We start from the raw sequence: 14,392 nt of genomic DNA, 5'->3' as shown, positions 1-14,392 counted from the left end.
CAGAACTGAGGAGGCCTACAAACCTGACTCAGTTACACCAGCTCTGTCAGGAGGAATGGGCCAAAATTCACCCAACTTATTGTGGGAAGCTTGTGGAAGGCTACCCGAAAAGTTTGACCCAAGTTAAACAATTTAAAGGCAATGCTACCAAATACTAATTGAGTGTATGTAAACTTCTGACCCACTGGGAATGTGATGAAAAAAATAAAAGCGGAAATAAATCATTCTCTCTACTATTATTCTGACATTTCACATTCTTAAAATAAAGTGGTGATCCTAACTGACTTAGGGCAGGGAATTTTTACTAGGATTAAATGTCAGGAATTGTGAAAAACTGAGTTTAAATGTATTTGGCTAAGGTGTATGTAAACTGCCAACTTCAACTGTATATGTGTACATGATTCCCTCTGACTGGGGCCTATAACAGCTGACAACATGTCTGATCCCATCTATATGAACATGTGTAAGCGACTTGGTTCGAACCTGTGTGTCCTGCACACACAAGACTGAGTTAGGCCATTGAGTTAAAGCCTAGCTAAAGCTTGGCCGTTCTCTGCCCACAGGTTCGACGACGAAGTCAAGCACATCAAGATCCTGACCAAGAATGGATGCTTTTACATCGCAGAGACCAGGCTGTTTAAGACTGTGTTGGTAAGTCATGTTTAGGTCCCACTTTGCAATTTAGCACGCCATACAGTATACAGAATTATACCACAGCATTGTTGAATACTAGTTTCTGATTGGCTAGAAGGGCATTCTAAAACCAGATAATGGACAGTTGGAAAAGATAATAAATACTTTATTAGTCCATTCCGGATGGAAATGTGTCTTCTGCTTTTTATCCAACCCCCCGATATACACACACATACACAGATATCGGGACACCTTGCAATCACGACGCAATATGCGCCTACACATGCAGACTGTACTTGCTACAAAGTTACAGAAAGCTAAACCAACAACCACACAAACCCGAAATTGTATTCATTGTAAACGCAGGTCCAACGAGGAAAAACATAGCTAGCTAGCTAGCATTGATTTGTTTTTGCAGATACATATTTTCTTAGAGCATCTGATGAGCTAACGTGTTGAGAGATTAACATGAAATTCTCTGGTCCCTACTGTTGCAGTCATGACGCAAGTGGCGCTATGCTGTCAAATCCTCCCATATTTTTTTCTATTTTGACCAGCTGTTTTCAGCTATTTATATTTTTGAATTTGGTTGTCATATTGGCTAGCTTTTAGCCTAGTGTTTGCAATGCGATTTCCTCGTAATGAACAGTGTCCAGTGTCCTGACAAGAAGGCAAACTTTTCTAGGTATGCCAGGCAAAATCGGGCATTATCAGCTCAGAATTAATGTCACTAGAAAACAGCTTAAACAAACGCAAATGCAGCTACTTTGCTGTTATTCTGGCTGCAGAGGTCGTGACTGTGTTAGCCGTAGCTAGTTGGCTAGTTAGCAAGCGAGGGATAAGAACCGCTGGCAATGGAACATGTAGAACGAATGACTGGGTCGCGTCCATAAATATCGAACTAATCGAACAAACGACTGGGTCACTTCCATAAATATCAAAATAATCGAACAAATGACTGGGTCACTTCCATAAATATCAAACTAATCGAACTAACGACTGGGTCACTTCCATAAATATCGAACTAATCGAACTAACGACTGTGTCATGTCCATAAATATCGAACTAATCGAACTAACGACTGGGTCACTTCCATAAATATCAAACTAACGACTGGGTCACTTCCATAAATATCGAACTAATCGAACTAACGACTGTGTCATGTCCATAAATATCGAACTAATCGAACTAACGACTGTGTCATGTCCATAAATATCGAACTAATCAAACTAACGACTGGGTCACATCCATAAATATCAAACTAACGACTGGGTCACGACCATAAATGGGTCATTCTACAGATTCGGTGCCTTTTGTGATTGAGGAGGATGAAACAATGAACATTAAAATCTTAAGCTTTTTTTTATTTGATGTGACAAAGTAATGTGTGTACTTGATAGAAAATACCTTTTCCCATCTCAATGTAGAGTATTAAGTTATTATTCTGTATTATTTTCTCAAACAAGTCCCAATTTAATTCAACCCCGTCACAGTCATTTTGTTATTCAACTATTCATTTTTCCAATAAGCTTGAGATCAGCTTCTGGCATAATCTCACAGTTTAGATGTCCCTTGTAAATAATGGCATATTGTAATTAAAGAGAAAATCAAGAAAAACTGACCAGCACCATCCTTTCCAGTTTACGATGAAGAAATTTCTAATCTAACTCCACATTTTCGCAAGAAATGTGCAAGAATGCTGCGTAATTCCTGACAAAATTGAAATAGCCTTATTTACCCTGATTTAATACACACAATAAAAACACTATTGATGTTATATTTTGTGTATTTAATACAAAAATGTGAAAAAATAATCTCGTAACAGGGATGAATGCACCGCAACAGGGTTGAAAATCATGTAACAGGGTTGAGTGAAAAGCATCACGTGTCATATGTTTTATCTTTTGAGATCACTAACATGTTGCCATTTTTTAAACATTTTAAACATTTTTAAACCTACTGTCAACATAGCTTTTAAAATCTAAAGAATCTAGATGAAAGCTAGACAGAGTAAAACACATTAATGAACTAATAACAGTAACAACATTTCATTGATTTCATAAAAATATCCATCTGATAATGGCAGGAGTCTGTTTGAACATTGAGCAAACATCTTAACATTGATAACCTATATAGGTCACATGTTGCCATTTTTTAACATTTTAAACTACTGTCAACATAGCTTTTAAAGTTTAAACAATCAAGATGAAATCTAGACAGATTAAAACACATTAATAAACTAACAACAGTTACAACATTTTCATTGATTTCATAGAAATATCCAGAGTAATGGCAGGAATGTCTGTGTTGTTTGAATGTTTGAACATTAAGCAAACATCTTAACATTAATAACCTATAGGTAAGCCTACAGTTTGTTCACCATTTTTACTGAGAGAGCCTAGCCCACACTTCCTTCTGTATTTCCATGTGCCTAGAAGTCACCGGTTTAGGGGGATCAATGTGTTCCAAGATGTCCTCAAATGGATACCACAGGATATCATCAAGAAGTGGCCAGAAGTACCTATTTGGTCCAGCACAGCACATGCATTTGACCTGCACATGGGATTCATCTTTGGCTAGAATTATTCCGGGCTAGAAATCGTCATCATATTTGGCCACGCACCATTTCCCGCATATGTCTGGATTTGCCCAATCAACCTCCCTCTGTGACACGACTGATGTAACTTTAGGGGTAAATGTGAAATGTTGTGTATTGAAACACTGGCATTCCAGTTTCTTGTTGTGGACTGTGCACATACAGCTTACATCACGGTAGGCAATTTGCCTTGCAGCCACACAAACAACTTGGTGGATCCGCATTGTGGATGGAACTACTGGCAAATTGGCTGGCATACCTTGGACGGCTTTCTCGATGGCCTCGTCTTCAATGAAGTAAAGCTTGATGGCAGTGTTGTTCTCCTCTAAGACCCTGTACAGAGTATGAGCATTTGGGATGTCACATCCTTGACTTATCAGCCTGTCTGCGGTTCTTTTTAGGGTTGCACCAACACCATCTGGTGCTCCCTTCCCATGTCCAGGAGAATTACCTGACCACCGGCGCGCAGATGTCCCTCACCTTCCTCTCTATGTGTGTTTCCTTTCTGCTGCTGTTTTTTCCATTGTTGAATCTGAAATTGTAGGTCAAGGTCAAGTCAATGACCTGCTTACTCTTCAAGACTAAATATTGTATCCTTTTAATCACTATGTAGTAAAATGAACATGAACTTGCAGATAATACTCCTAAATATGTCAATGTATATAGGAGAGAGAACAAATTAATTGTCACTTTTTTAAAGTTATTATTTTCAAAAATTCCTCGTACTTTTAGTTGATACTGTAAAACCGTAAACAACAAACATTCAACAAGAAAATATGATTGGTATTAAGCAATATACATTAAATATTGCTAAGATTTAACAGCTATTCAACCCTGTAACAGCCATTCAACCCCGTAACATTGAAAAATGTGATGGGGTTGAATGTGACAGGGTTGAAGATTTTGTGCTAATCTGTTGCTAATTCGGGATGCTAGCAGCTAGCAGTGTGCCACATGGCCTTATTCAACAAAATACATTGTTATACTTCATAGCTATAAAAACAATTCTTGGTAAAATCTTAATTATGAATCCCCCCCCCCCCAACAGAGTTGAATACCTGAGATTGACAAAGCCCATATGTGCTTAAAAAACATGAAATATTTATAAAAAGTGAGAGAGCAGCTTACCACTTGTCACACCAGGCTTCTCTGAAGACTTGTATGATGTCACTTCCTCATAAATGATGTCCACAGGATCAAACCATTATTTAATTGTGAGTGGGGGTATTGTTGCGTTACGGGGTTGAAAGAAATACAAGGACAGGGGTAAAAGCCTGAATTTCTCAGAAAATAAAATGTCTTATGCTGAGAAAATGGATTATGCATAATAAGGGGGCATATACAATTAATTTAACAAAAAAAAAGCATTATTATTTAACACTGTGTACTCAAAATGAGTCACGCCATTTGCATGATGGTCAATAGGGACAGGCGAAATTCTTAATACTCCTAAGAAAAGCAAACATATAAGTATTGAAATTCATCTCTGTTTAAAATCATATTCTCTACTCCATATTAAAAACATGTAAAACTTTGAAATGTTGTAATTTAAGTGTAGTTTGATAAATGTTCTGACAAGTTATAACACTAGTACATCTTGGGACACTGACAATACTGAAATGTCACCGAATCTGTAGAATGACCCACATATAGAACTAATGGAACTCTGCTGCGTTGTCCGTTATTTCCAAGGTAAGGTACAGAACGTCAGCATTTATCCCTTACACATTCAACAGTAGGTATTTCCAAGGTAAGGTACAGAACGTCAGCATTTATCCCTTACACATTCAACAGTAGGTATTTCCAAGGTAAGGTACAGAACGTCAGCATATATCCCTTACACATTCAACAGTAGGTATTTCCAAGGTAAGGTACAGAACGTCAGCATATATCCCTTACACATTCAACAGTAGGTATTTCCAAGGTAAGGTACAGAACGTCAGCATATATCCCTTACACATTCAACAGTAGGTTCTAAACAGTAAACATAAACATTCAATAGTAAGTACCATACAGTAGATACCATCCCAATAAAACAATACCATCCCAATAAAACAATACCATCCTAATAAAACAATACCATCCCAATAAAACAATACCATCCCAATAAAACAATACCATCCCAATAAAACAATACCATCCCAATAAAACAATACCATCCCAATAAAACAATAACATCCCAATAAAACAATACCATCCCAGTAAAACAATACCATCCCAATAAAACAATACCATCCCAATAAAACAATACCATCCCAATAAAACAATACCATCCTAATAAAACAATGCAATCCCAATAAAACAATACCATCCCAATAAAACAATGCCATCCCAGTAAAGCAATGCCATCCCAATAAAACAATGCCATCCCCACAAAATAATACCATCCTAATAAAACAATGCAATGCCAATAAAACAATGCCATCCCAATAAAACAATGCCATCCCAATAAAACAATGCCATCCCAATAAAACAATACCATCCCAATAAAACAATGCCATCCCAATAAAACAATGCCATCCCAATAAAACTATTAAATAGCATCCCAATAAAACAATGCCATCCCAATAAAACCATACCATCCCAATAAAACAATGCCATCCCAATAAAACAATACCATCCCAATAAAACAATAACATCCCAATAAAATAATGTCATTCCAATAAAACAATGCCATTCCAATAAAATAATGCCATCCCCATTGAAAAAAATATATATAATTCATCCTCCTCCTCCCTAATCTTTTAAGTCACCATATTTCCTGTGTGTTTTCACTAGTTCTTGTGTGTTTTAAACACCCAGGAACTGGTGGATTACTACAAGCAGCATTCTCTGAGGGAGGGCTTCAGGAGTCTGGACACAACACTGCAGGTACCTTTCAGAGAGCCTGGCAACGGGAACGACATGCCCCAAGGCATCAAACACACTGGTGCTGGTGAGTACAGGACAGAACCTTATCCCCACTAACATAATGATATAATGCACACTGGCACTGGTGTTTTTTTATTTTTTATGTTTAATTCAAATCACTTCCTGAATTGACCCCAACACTAGTTGGAATGTGTTCAAAGAAGTGAGTGAGTCCTGAAATAATGATGTCTGAATGGTCTCATGATTGTACAGTGGGGAGAACAAGTATTTGATACACTGGCGATTTTGCAGGTTTTCCTACTTACAAAGCATGTAGAGGTCTGTATTTTTATCATAGGTACACTTCAACTGTGAGAGACGGAATCTAAAACAAAAATCCAGAAAATCACATTGTATGATTTTTAAGTAATTAATTTGCATTTTATTGCATTACATAACTATTTGATACATCAGAAAAGCAGAACTTAATATTTGGTACAGAAACCTTTGTTTGCAATTACAGAGATCATACGTTTCCTATAGGTCTTGACCAGGTTTGCACACACTGCAGCAGGGATTTTGGCCCACTCCTCCATACAGACCTTCTCCAGATCCTTCAGGTTTCGGGGCTGTCGCTGGGCAATACGGACTTTCAGCTCCCTCCAAAGATTTTCTATTGGGTTCAGGTCTGGAGACTGGCTAGGCCACTCCAGGACCTTGAGATGCTTCTTACGGAGCCACTCCTTAGTTGCCCTGGCTGTGTGTTTCGGGTCGTTGTCATGCTGGAAGACCCAGCCACGACCCATCTTCAATGCTCTTACTGAGGGAAGGAGGTTGTTGGCCAAGATCTCGGCGATACATGGCCCCATCCATCCTCCCCTCAATACGGTGCAGTCGTCCTGTCCCCTTTGCAGAAAAGCATCCCCAAAGAATGATGTTTCCACCTCCATGCTTCACGGTTGGGATGGTGTTCTTGGGGTTGTACTTATCCTTCTTCTTCCTCCAAACACGGCGAGTGGAGTTTAGACCAAAAAGCTCTATTTTTGTCTCATCAGACCACATGACCTTCTCCCATTCCTCCTCTGGATCATCCAGATGGTCATTGGCAAACTTCAGACGTGCCTGGACATGCGCTGGCTTGAGCAGGGGGACCTTGCGTGCGCTGCAGGATTTTAATCCATGATGGCGTAGTGTGTTACTAATGGTTTTCTTTGAGACTGTGGTCCCAGCTCTCTTCAGGTCATTGACCAGGTCCTGCCGTGTAGTTCTGGGCTGATCCCTCACCTTCCTTATGATCATTGATGCCCCACGAGGTGAGATCTTGCATGGAGCCCCAGACCGAGGGTGATTGACCGTCATCTTGAACTTCTTCCATTTTCTAATAATTGCGCCAACAGTTGTTGCCTTCTCACCAAGCTGCTTGCCTATTGTCCTGTAGCCCATCCCAGCCTTGTGCAGGTCTACAATTGTATCCCTGATGTCCTTACACAGCTCTCTGGTCTTGGCCATTGTGGAGAGGTTGGAGTCTGTTTGATTGAGTGTGTGGACAGGTGTCTTTTATACAGGTAACGAGTTCAAACAGGTGCAGTTAATACAGGTAATGAGTGGAGAACAGGAGGGCTTCTTAAAGAAAAACTAACAGGTCTGTGAGAGCCGGAATTCTTACTGGTTGGTAGGTGATCAAATACTTATGTAATGCAATAAAATGCAAATTAATTACTTAAAAATCATACAATGTGATTTTCTGGATTTTTGTTTTAGATTCCATCTGTCACAGTTGAAGTGTCCCTATGATAAAAATTACAGACCTCTACATGCTTTGTAAGTAGGAAAACCTGCAAAATCGGCAGTGTATCAAATACTTGTTCTCCCCACTGTATATCCAACAAGATATCGCAGACTCACGTCATTGATCTCTCTGTTTATATCACAGCATAGCCAGAGCACATTCTACTTGTGTACAGTGTATAGAAAATAAATCAGCTTACTCTTACTGCTTGGACAACCAACTCCCAACTTTCAAACTAAAAATACTGTTGTTCAATTAAATCAAATCTGCTGTTAACACTTACGCTTATTAAAAACTCAAGTGAAAAATAGTGTTTTATCCAAATCACAGCCCTGTTTTACACTTGCTCGACATGCTAGAAATAGTGTATATAAGTGGTAATTTGACTCTCAGGAGTAAACAGCAGGCTGGGACAGGTAGGGTTTCGTAGCCTGAGCAGGCAGAACAGTTGAAACTGGAATAGCAGCAAGGCCAGGCGGACTGGGGACAGCAAGGTGTTTTCATGCCCGGTAGTCTGACGTATGGTCCTAGGGCTCAGGTTCTCAGAGAGAAAGAGAGAACGAGAGAATTAGAGAGAGCATACTTAAATTCACACAGGACACTGGATAAGACAGGAGAAGTACTCCAGGTATAACCAACTAACCCCCAGCCCCCCGACACATAAACTACTGCAGCATAAATACTGGAGGCTGAGACAGGAGCGGTCGGGAGACACTGTGGCCCCATCCGAAGAAACCACGGACAGGGCCAAACAGGAAGGATATAACCCCACCCACTCCGCCAAAGCACAGCCCCCGCACCACTAGAGGGATATCCCCAACCACCAAGTTACAATCTATCTGCAATATTAAACCCCCCAAAAAAAAATAAAAAAAAATAAAAAAAATAAACATATTTCTCCAAGCACACATTTACCCAGACAGTGACATTAAATATGCAAATCATCCTCCTCCAAAGCCTGACTATAGCTCTGTGCGATGTAGAAATGGCCACCTGCCTGCATTTGTCAAATATTCAACTGTACATATTCATATATTCAACTGTAGATATTCATATATTTAACTGTACATATTCATATATTTAACTGTACATATTCAGATATTCAACTGTACATATTCAGATATTCAACTGTACATATTCAGATATTCACTTGTGTCTAGACCTTGTAACACATGTAAATGAAGGCCATAGATATGGCCAGAATGGAATATTTGACTTTCCCTCTGTCTTGATATGGCCAGAATGGAGTATTTGACTTTCCCTCTGTCCTGATATGGCCAGAATGGAATATTTGACTTTCCCTCAGTCATTTGATCACCCTGTTGCAGGAGAACTTTCCAGCAATGCAGGACATTTTAAACTTGTAGTGTATTTGAGGTTTAAAAAGGCTTGCTTCTGGGGTTTGTAATTTCCACTTTCAAATTTCAGAGTAGATATTCCCTTAGGAAAAATGGATCAACCCCTACAAAATTGGCCATGAATTATAATCCACATAATAATTCACATTTCCCTGTTGCTGCAGGATAATTTTCCTGCTGTAGCAAACTGGCTCAAATGAAGATCCTACATCTGTATAGTGAATAGGGTGCCATTTGGGATGTACATTAAGCTAACAGACTGAAGCAGCAGCACTCTGTATCAAACAGGGAAAAGGAGGAGAGGACACACGGTGTGTGTATGTGTGTACGTGTGTGTGTATGTGTTTATGTGTGTGTGCGCGCGTGTCTCTCCCAATGAATGTATACAGTACCAGTCAAAAGTTTGGACACACCTACTCATTCAAGGGTTTTTTCTTTATTTTTACTATTTTCTACATTGTAGAATAATAGTGAAGACATCAAAACTATGAAATAACACATACGGAATCATGTAGTAGCCAAAAAAGTGTTAAACAAATCAAAATATATTTTATATTTGAGATTCTTCAAAGTAGCCACCCTTTGCATTGATGACAGCTTTGCACACTCTTGGCATTCTCTCAACCAGCTTCATGAGGTAGTCACCTGGAATGGTTTGCTTTTGCACACTCCCCATAACCTCTATGTACAAATACGAGAGCAGGTCTGGAATCAGTGTAGCAGGATAAGTTGATGACACAGAAGGATCACTGCCTTTTACGGGATGGTTTTTCTGTGCGGGTGGTGGGAGAAATAACAAGGAGGCAACTTGATTTAACGCTGATCACTTTTATTAGAATGTTTACAGTGCGAACAGTGAAACAATTAATAAATCATGCCACGAGAGGTACTGGATCCAGGCAAATACAGTGCATTCGGAAAGTATTCAGACCCCTTTACTTTTTCCACATTTTGTTACGTTACAGCCTTATTCTAAAATTGATTAAATTGTAGATTGATGATGATGATGATTTAAAAAAAAAATCCATTTTAGAATAAGGCTGTAACGTAACAAAATGTGGAAAAAGGGAAGGGGTCTGAATACTTTCCGAATGCACTGGAGGTGCCGGAACGAAAAAAGTAAAATCTGAGAGTTGCGGATCCGGCTCAAATTAAGCACTGCACGGGGTACCAGTACCGAGTCGATGTGCAGGGGTACTAGGTAATTGAGCTAGATATAATAATAATAATAATATGCCATTTAGCAGACGCTTTTATCCAAAGCGACTTACAGTCATGTGTGCATACATTTTTACGTATGGGTGGTCCTGGGGATCGAACCCACTACCCTGGCGTTACAAGCGCCATGCTCTACCAATTGAGCTACAGAGGACCACTGTACCTACTGTACTGTACATGTAGGTAGGGTTAAAGTGACTAAACAACAGGATAGATAATAGACAGTAGCAGCAGTATACTGTAGGTAGGGGTAAAGTGACTAGGCAACAGGATAGATAATAGACAGTAGCAGCAGTATACTGTAGGTAGGGTTAAAGTGACTAGACAACAGGATAGATAATAGACAGTAGCAGCAGTATACTGTAGGTAGGGGTAAAGTGACTAGACAACAGGATAGATAATAGACAGTAGCAGCAGTATACTGTAGGTAGGGGTAAAGTGACTAGACAACAGGATAGATAATAGACAGTAGCAGCAGTATACTGTAGGTAGGGGTAAAGTGACTAGACAACAGGATAGATAATAGACAGTAGCAGCAGTATACGTAGGTAGGGGTAAAGTGACTAGACAACAGGATAGATAATAGACAGTAGCAGCAGTATACTGTAGGTAGGGGTAAAGTGACTAGGCAACAGGATAGATAATAGACAGTAGCAGCAGTATACTGTAGGTAGGGGTAAAGTGACTAGACAACAGGGTAGATAATAGACAGTAGCAGCAGTATACTGTAGGTAGGGGTAAAGTGACTAGACAACAGGATAGATAATAGACAGTAGCAGCAGTATACTGTAGGTAGGGGTAAAGTGACTAGACAACAGGATAGATAATAGACAGTAGCAGCAGTATACTGTAGGTAGGGGTCAAGTGACTAGGCAACAGGATAGATAATAGACAGTAGCAGCAGTATACTGTAGGTAGGGGTAAAGTGACTAGACAACAGGATAGATAATAGACAGTAGCAGCAGTATACTGTAGGTAGGGGTAAAGTGACTAGACAACAGGATATATAATAGACAGTAGCAGCAGTATACTGTAGGTAGGGTTAAAGTGACTAGACAACAGGATAGATAATAGACAGTAGCAGCAGTATACTGTAGGTAGGGGTAAAGTGACTAGACAACAGGATAGATAATAGACAGTAGCAGCAGTATACTGTAGGTAGGGTTAAAGTGACTAGGCAACAGGATAGATAATAGACAGTAGCAGCAGTATACTGTAGGTAGGGGTCAAGTGACTAGGCAACAGGATAGATAATAATGTGTTTATTTAAAAGAGTTAGTGCAAAAAGAGTCAGTGCAGACAGTCCGGGTAGCTATTTGGTTAACTATTTAGCAAACTATTTAGCAGTCTTGTGGCTTGGGGGTAGAAGCTGTTCAGGGTCTTGTTGGTTCCAGGCTTGGTGCAACGGTACCGTTTGCAATGCGGTAGCAGAGAGAACAGTCTATGACAAGGGTTGCTAGAGACTTTGACCAATTTTAGGGCCTTCCTCTGACACCACCTGGTATAGAGGTCCTGAATGGCAGGGAGTTCGGCCCCAGTGATGTACTGGGCCGTACGCACTACCCTCTGTAGCGCTTTGCGGTCAGATGCCAAGCAGTTGCCATACAAAGCGGTGATGCAACCAGTCAGGATGCTCACAATGGTGCAGCTGTAGAACTTTTTGAGGATCTGAGGGCCCATGACAAATCTTTTCAGCCTCCTGAGGGGGAAGAGGCGTTGTCGTGCCTTCTTCATGACTGTGTTGGTGTGTGTGGACCATGATAATTGTGATGTGGACACAGGAACTTGAAGCTCTCGTCCCGCTCCACCACAGCTCCGTCGATGTGGATGGGGGCGTGCTTGGCCTTCCATTTCCTGCAGTCCACGATGAGCTCCTTCGTCTTGCTGACGTTGAGGGAGAGGTTGTTGTCCTGGCACCACACTGCCAAGTCACTGACCTCTTCCCTATAGGCTGTCTCATTGTCGTCGGTGATCAGGCCAACCACCGTCGTCAGCAAACTTAATGATGGAGTTGGAGTCTAGCGCGGCCACGCAGTCGTGGGCGAACAGGAGGGGACTAAGCTCGCACCTGGGGGTTGCTAGCTCACGTCTAAATTCTCAAACTAAATACACACTGCAATTCCATCTACAAAACCTCTTTGCTTTGATTTTAAGCCTCAAAATACAACAACTTGCTAACAGCTAAACGTTTGTTTTTTTACTTAGTTATAATTCTAATTCTATTTTCGAGGCTCGACATTTTATCATGGAAAATATTCATGTTATTTCCAACAACCAATGAGCAACTCCTCCGTAAACCCAGCTGCTTATTGAACGTTGAGATTGCCGAAAGGCCAGTCTCTTTGGCAATTACATGGAGTGGCAAGGAGTGGAATGTTAGCTAAAAATAACTGGAAACCCAGACTAGAGACAGTCAATCCCCTCCTGGATCAAGATCTCTTTTGCCTAAATTGTTTTGTGCGTAAAAAAACGTATAATAATAATAGCGCCCCCTTGTGTGCACTTCCGGTAATACCGTATATATCCCGGTATGGTACAGAAACGGTATGACGGTATGAACATGTGGATACTGCCCAACCCTAGTGTTGATGTGAGCATTTCATGGCTACAGATGTGAGTGCTACGGTGCGATAGCCATTTAGACAGGTCAGCTTGGCGTTCTTGGGCACAGGGACTATGGTGGTCTGCTTCCAACATGTAGGTATTACAGACTGGGCCAGGGAGAGGTTGAAAATGTCAGCGAAGAGACTCTTTCCAGCTGGTCAGCGCATGCTCTGAGTACGTGTCCTGGTAATCAGTCTGGCCCCGCGGCCTTGTGAATGTTAACCTGTTTAACCCTTTGACACGTACCAACAAACGGGGGTGATCATTCTACAGTGGTTCCTGTAGCGTACGCTCAAACCGGTGTGATTAGAACGCTTATTTAGAACGTCCAGTTTCGATTGATGGAACAGTCAGCGTTTGAGCTGGCCACACAGTTTTTTCACAGAAACATTTTGCAAAGGGACCTCAGCTACCAGAGGCGTTAGATAGCCCTCTACTCGCCTGCCACTCACTAGAACGCCAGTCCCGCAATACTCAATACAGTCCTCTGCGCCTATTGATCCAGGATCCAGCCCTGTATGTGTGTGTGTCTGACTGTGTGTGTGTGCGTGCGTGTGTTTCCATTCATGTGTGTATGCCAGTGGAGGCTGCTGAGGGGAGAACGGCTCATAATAATGGCTGGAATGGAGTGAATAGAATAGTATCAAACACCTGGCTTTCATCTGTTTGATACCATTCCATTCACTCCATTCCAGCCATTATTATGAGCCGTCCTCCCCTCAGCAGCCTCCACTGGTGTGCGTCTATCGCTGTGTGTGTGTTGGTTAGGCAGTAGAGCCATATTGACCTGTGTTTGGTTATCCCTGAGGGAGTGGGTGTAAGCCAGGGAACCATATTGCAGAGTTGACTTGAGGTAGGGTAGACAGCACGACCAGCGTGCGTGACAGGGAGAGAGAGAGAGAGAGAGAGAGAGAGAGAGAGAGAGAGAGAGAGAGAGAGAGAGAGAGAGAGAGAGAGAGAGAGAGAGAGAGAGAGAGAGAGAGAGAGAGAGAGAGAGAGAGAGAGAGAGAGACAGAGACAGAGACAGAGACAGAGACAGAGACAGAGACAGAGAGAGAGAGAGAGAGAGAGAGAGTTTGAGTTTGAAATAATCTTTATTGGGTCTGGGAGCCCACCACACAAATACTCATACAAAACCGTATTTACACATCAATTAAAAACACAACTCCAATTCCTCCTCCACAGTAACTGAACACAACAGCCTCTGAATACCCCATATACTCATAAACAGATCAATATTGTTGACAAGTTTATAATAGGCAAACTCAACCCTTAGTCTTGCTGCCAACATTCCCTCCAGCATTCCCACCACATCCACAGACCCCCTGTCCCCGAATACTGTTC

General features: G+C 41.0%; 1 protein-coding gene across 2 annotated transcripts in view; it reads left to right on the top strand.

Annotated features, from left to right (window-relative positions):
• LOC121535374 (guanine nucleotide exchange factor VAV3-like) overlaps positions 1 to 14,392 on the top strand; it is a 121,132-nt gene that overhangs the window by 92,352 nt on the left and 14,388 nt on the right. For both annotated transcript variants that reach the window (XM_041842394.1, XM_041842393.1), the window contains exons 24-25: positions 564 to 651; positions 6,032 to 6,164. In XM_041842394.1, the coding sequence (XP_041698328.1) occupies positions 564 to 651; positions 6,032 to 6,164 (221 nt within the window). The remainder of the gene's footprint in view (positions 1 to 563; positions 652 to 6,031; positions 6,165 to 14,392) is intronic.

Source organism: Coregonus clupeaformis, chromosome 21, assembly GCF_020615455.1.
Source record: "Coregonus clupeaformis isolate EN_2021a chromosome 21, ASM2061545v1, whole genome shotgun sequence".
In the NCBI taxonomy this organism is placed as follows: domain Eukaryota; kingdom Metazoa; phylum Chordata; class Actinopteri; order Salmoniformes; family Salmonidae; genus Coregonus; species Coregonus clupeaformis.
The sequence above is the reverse complement of the archived record's forward strand: the minus strand, read 5'-3'. Positions and strand labels throughout refer to the sequence as shown.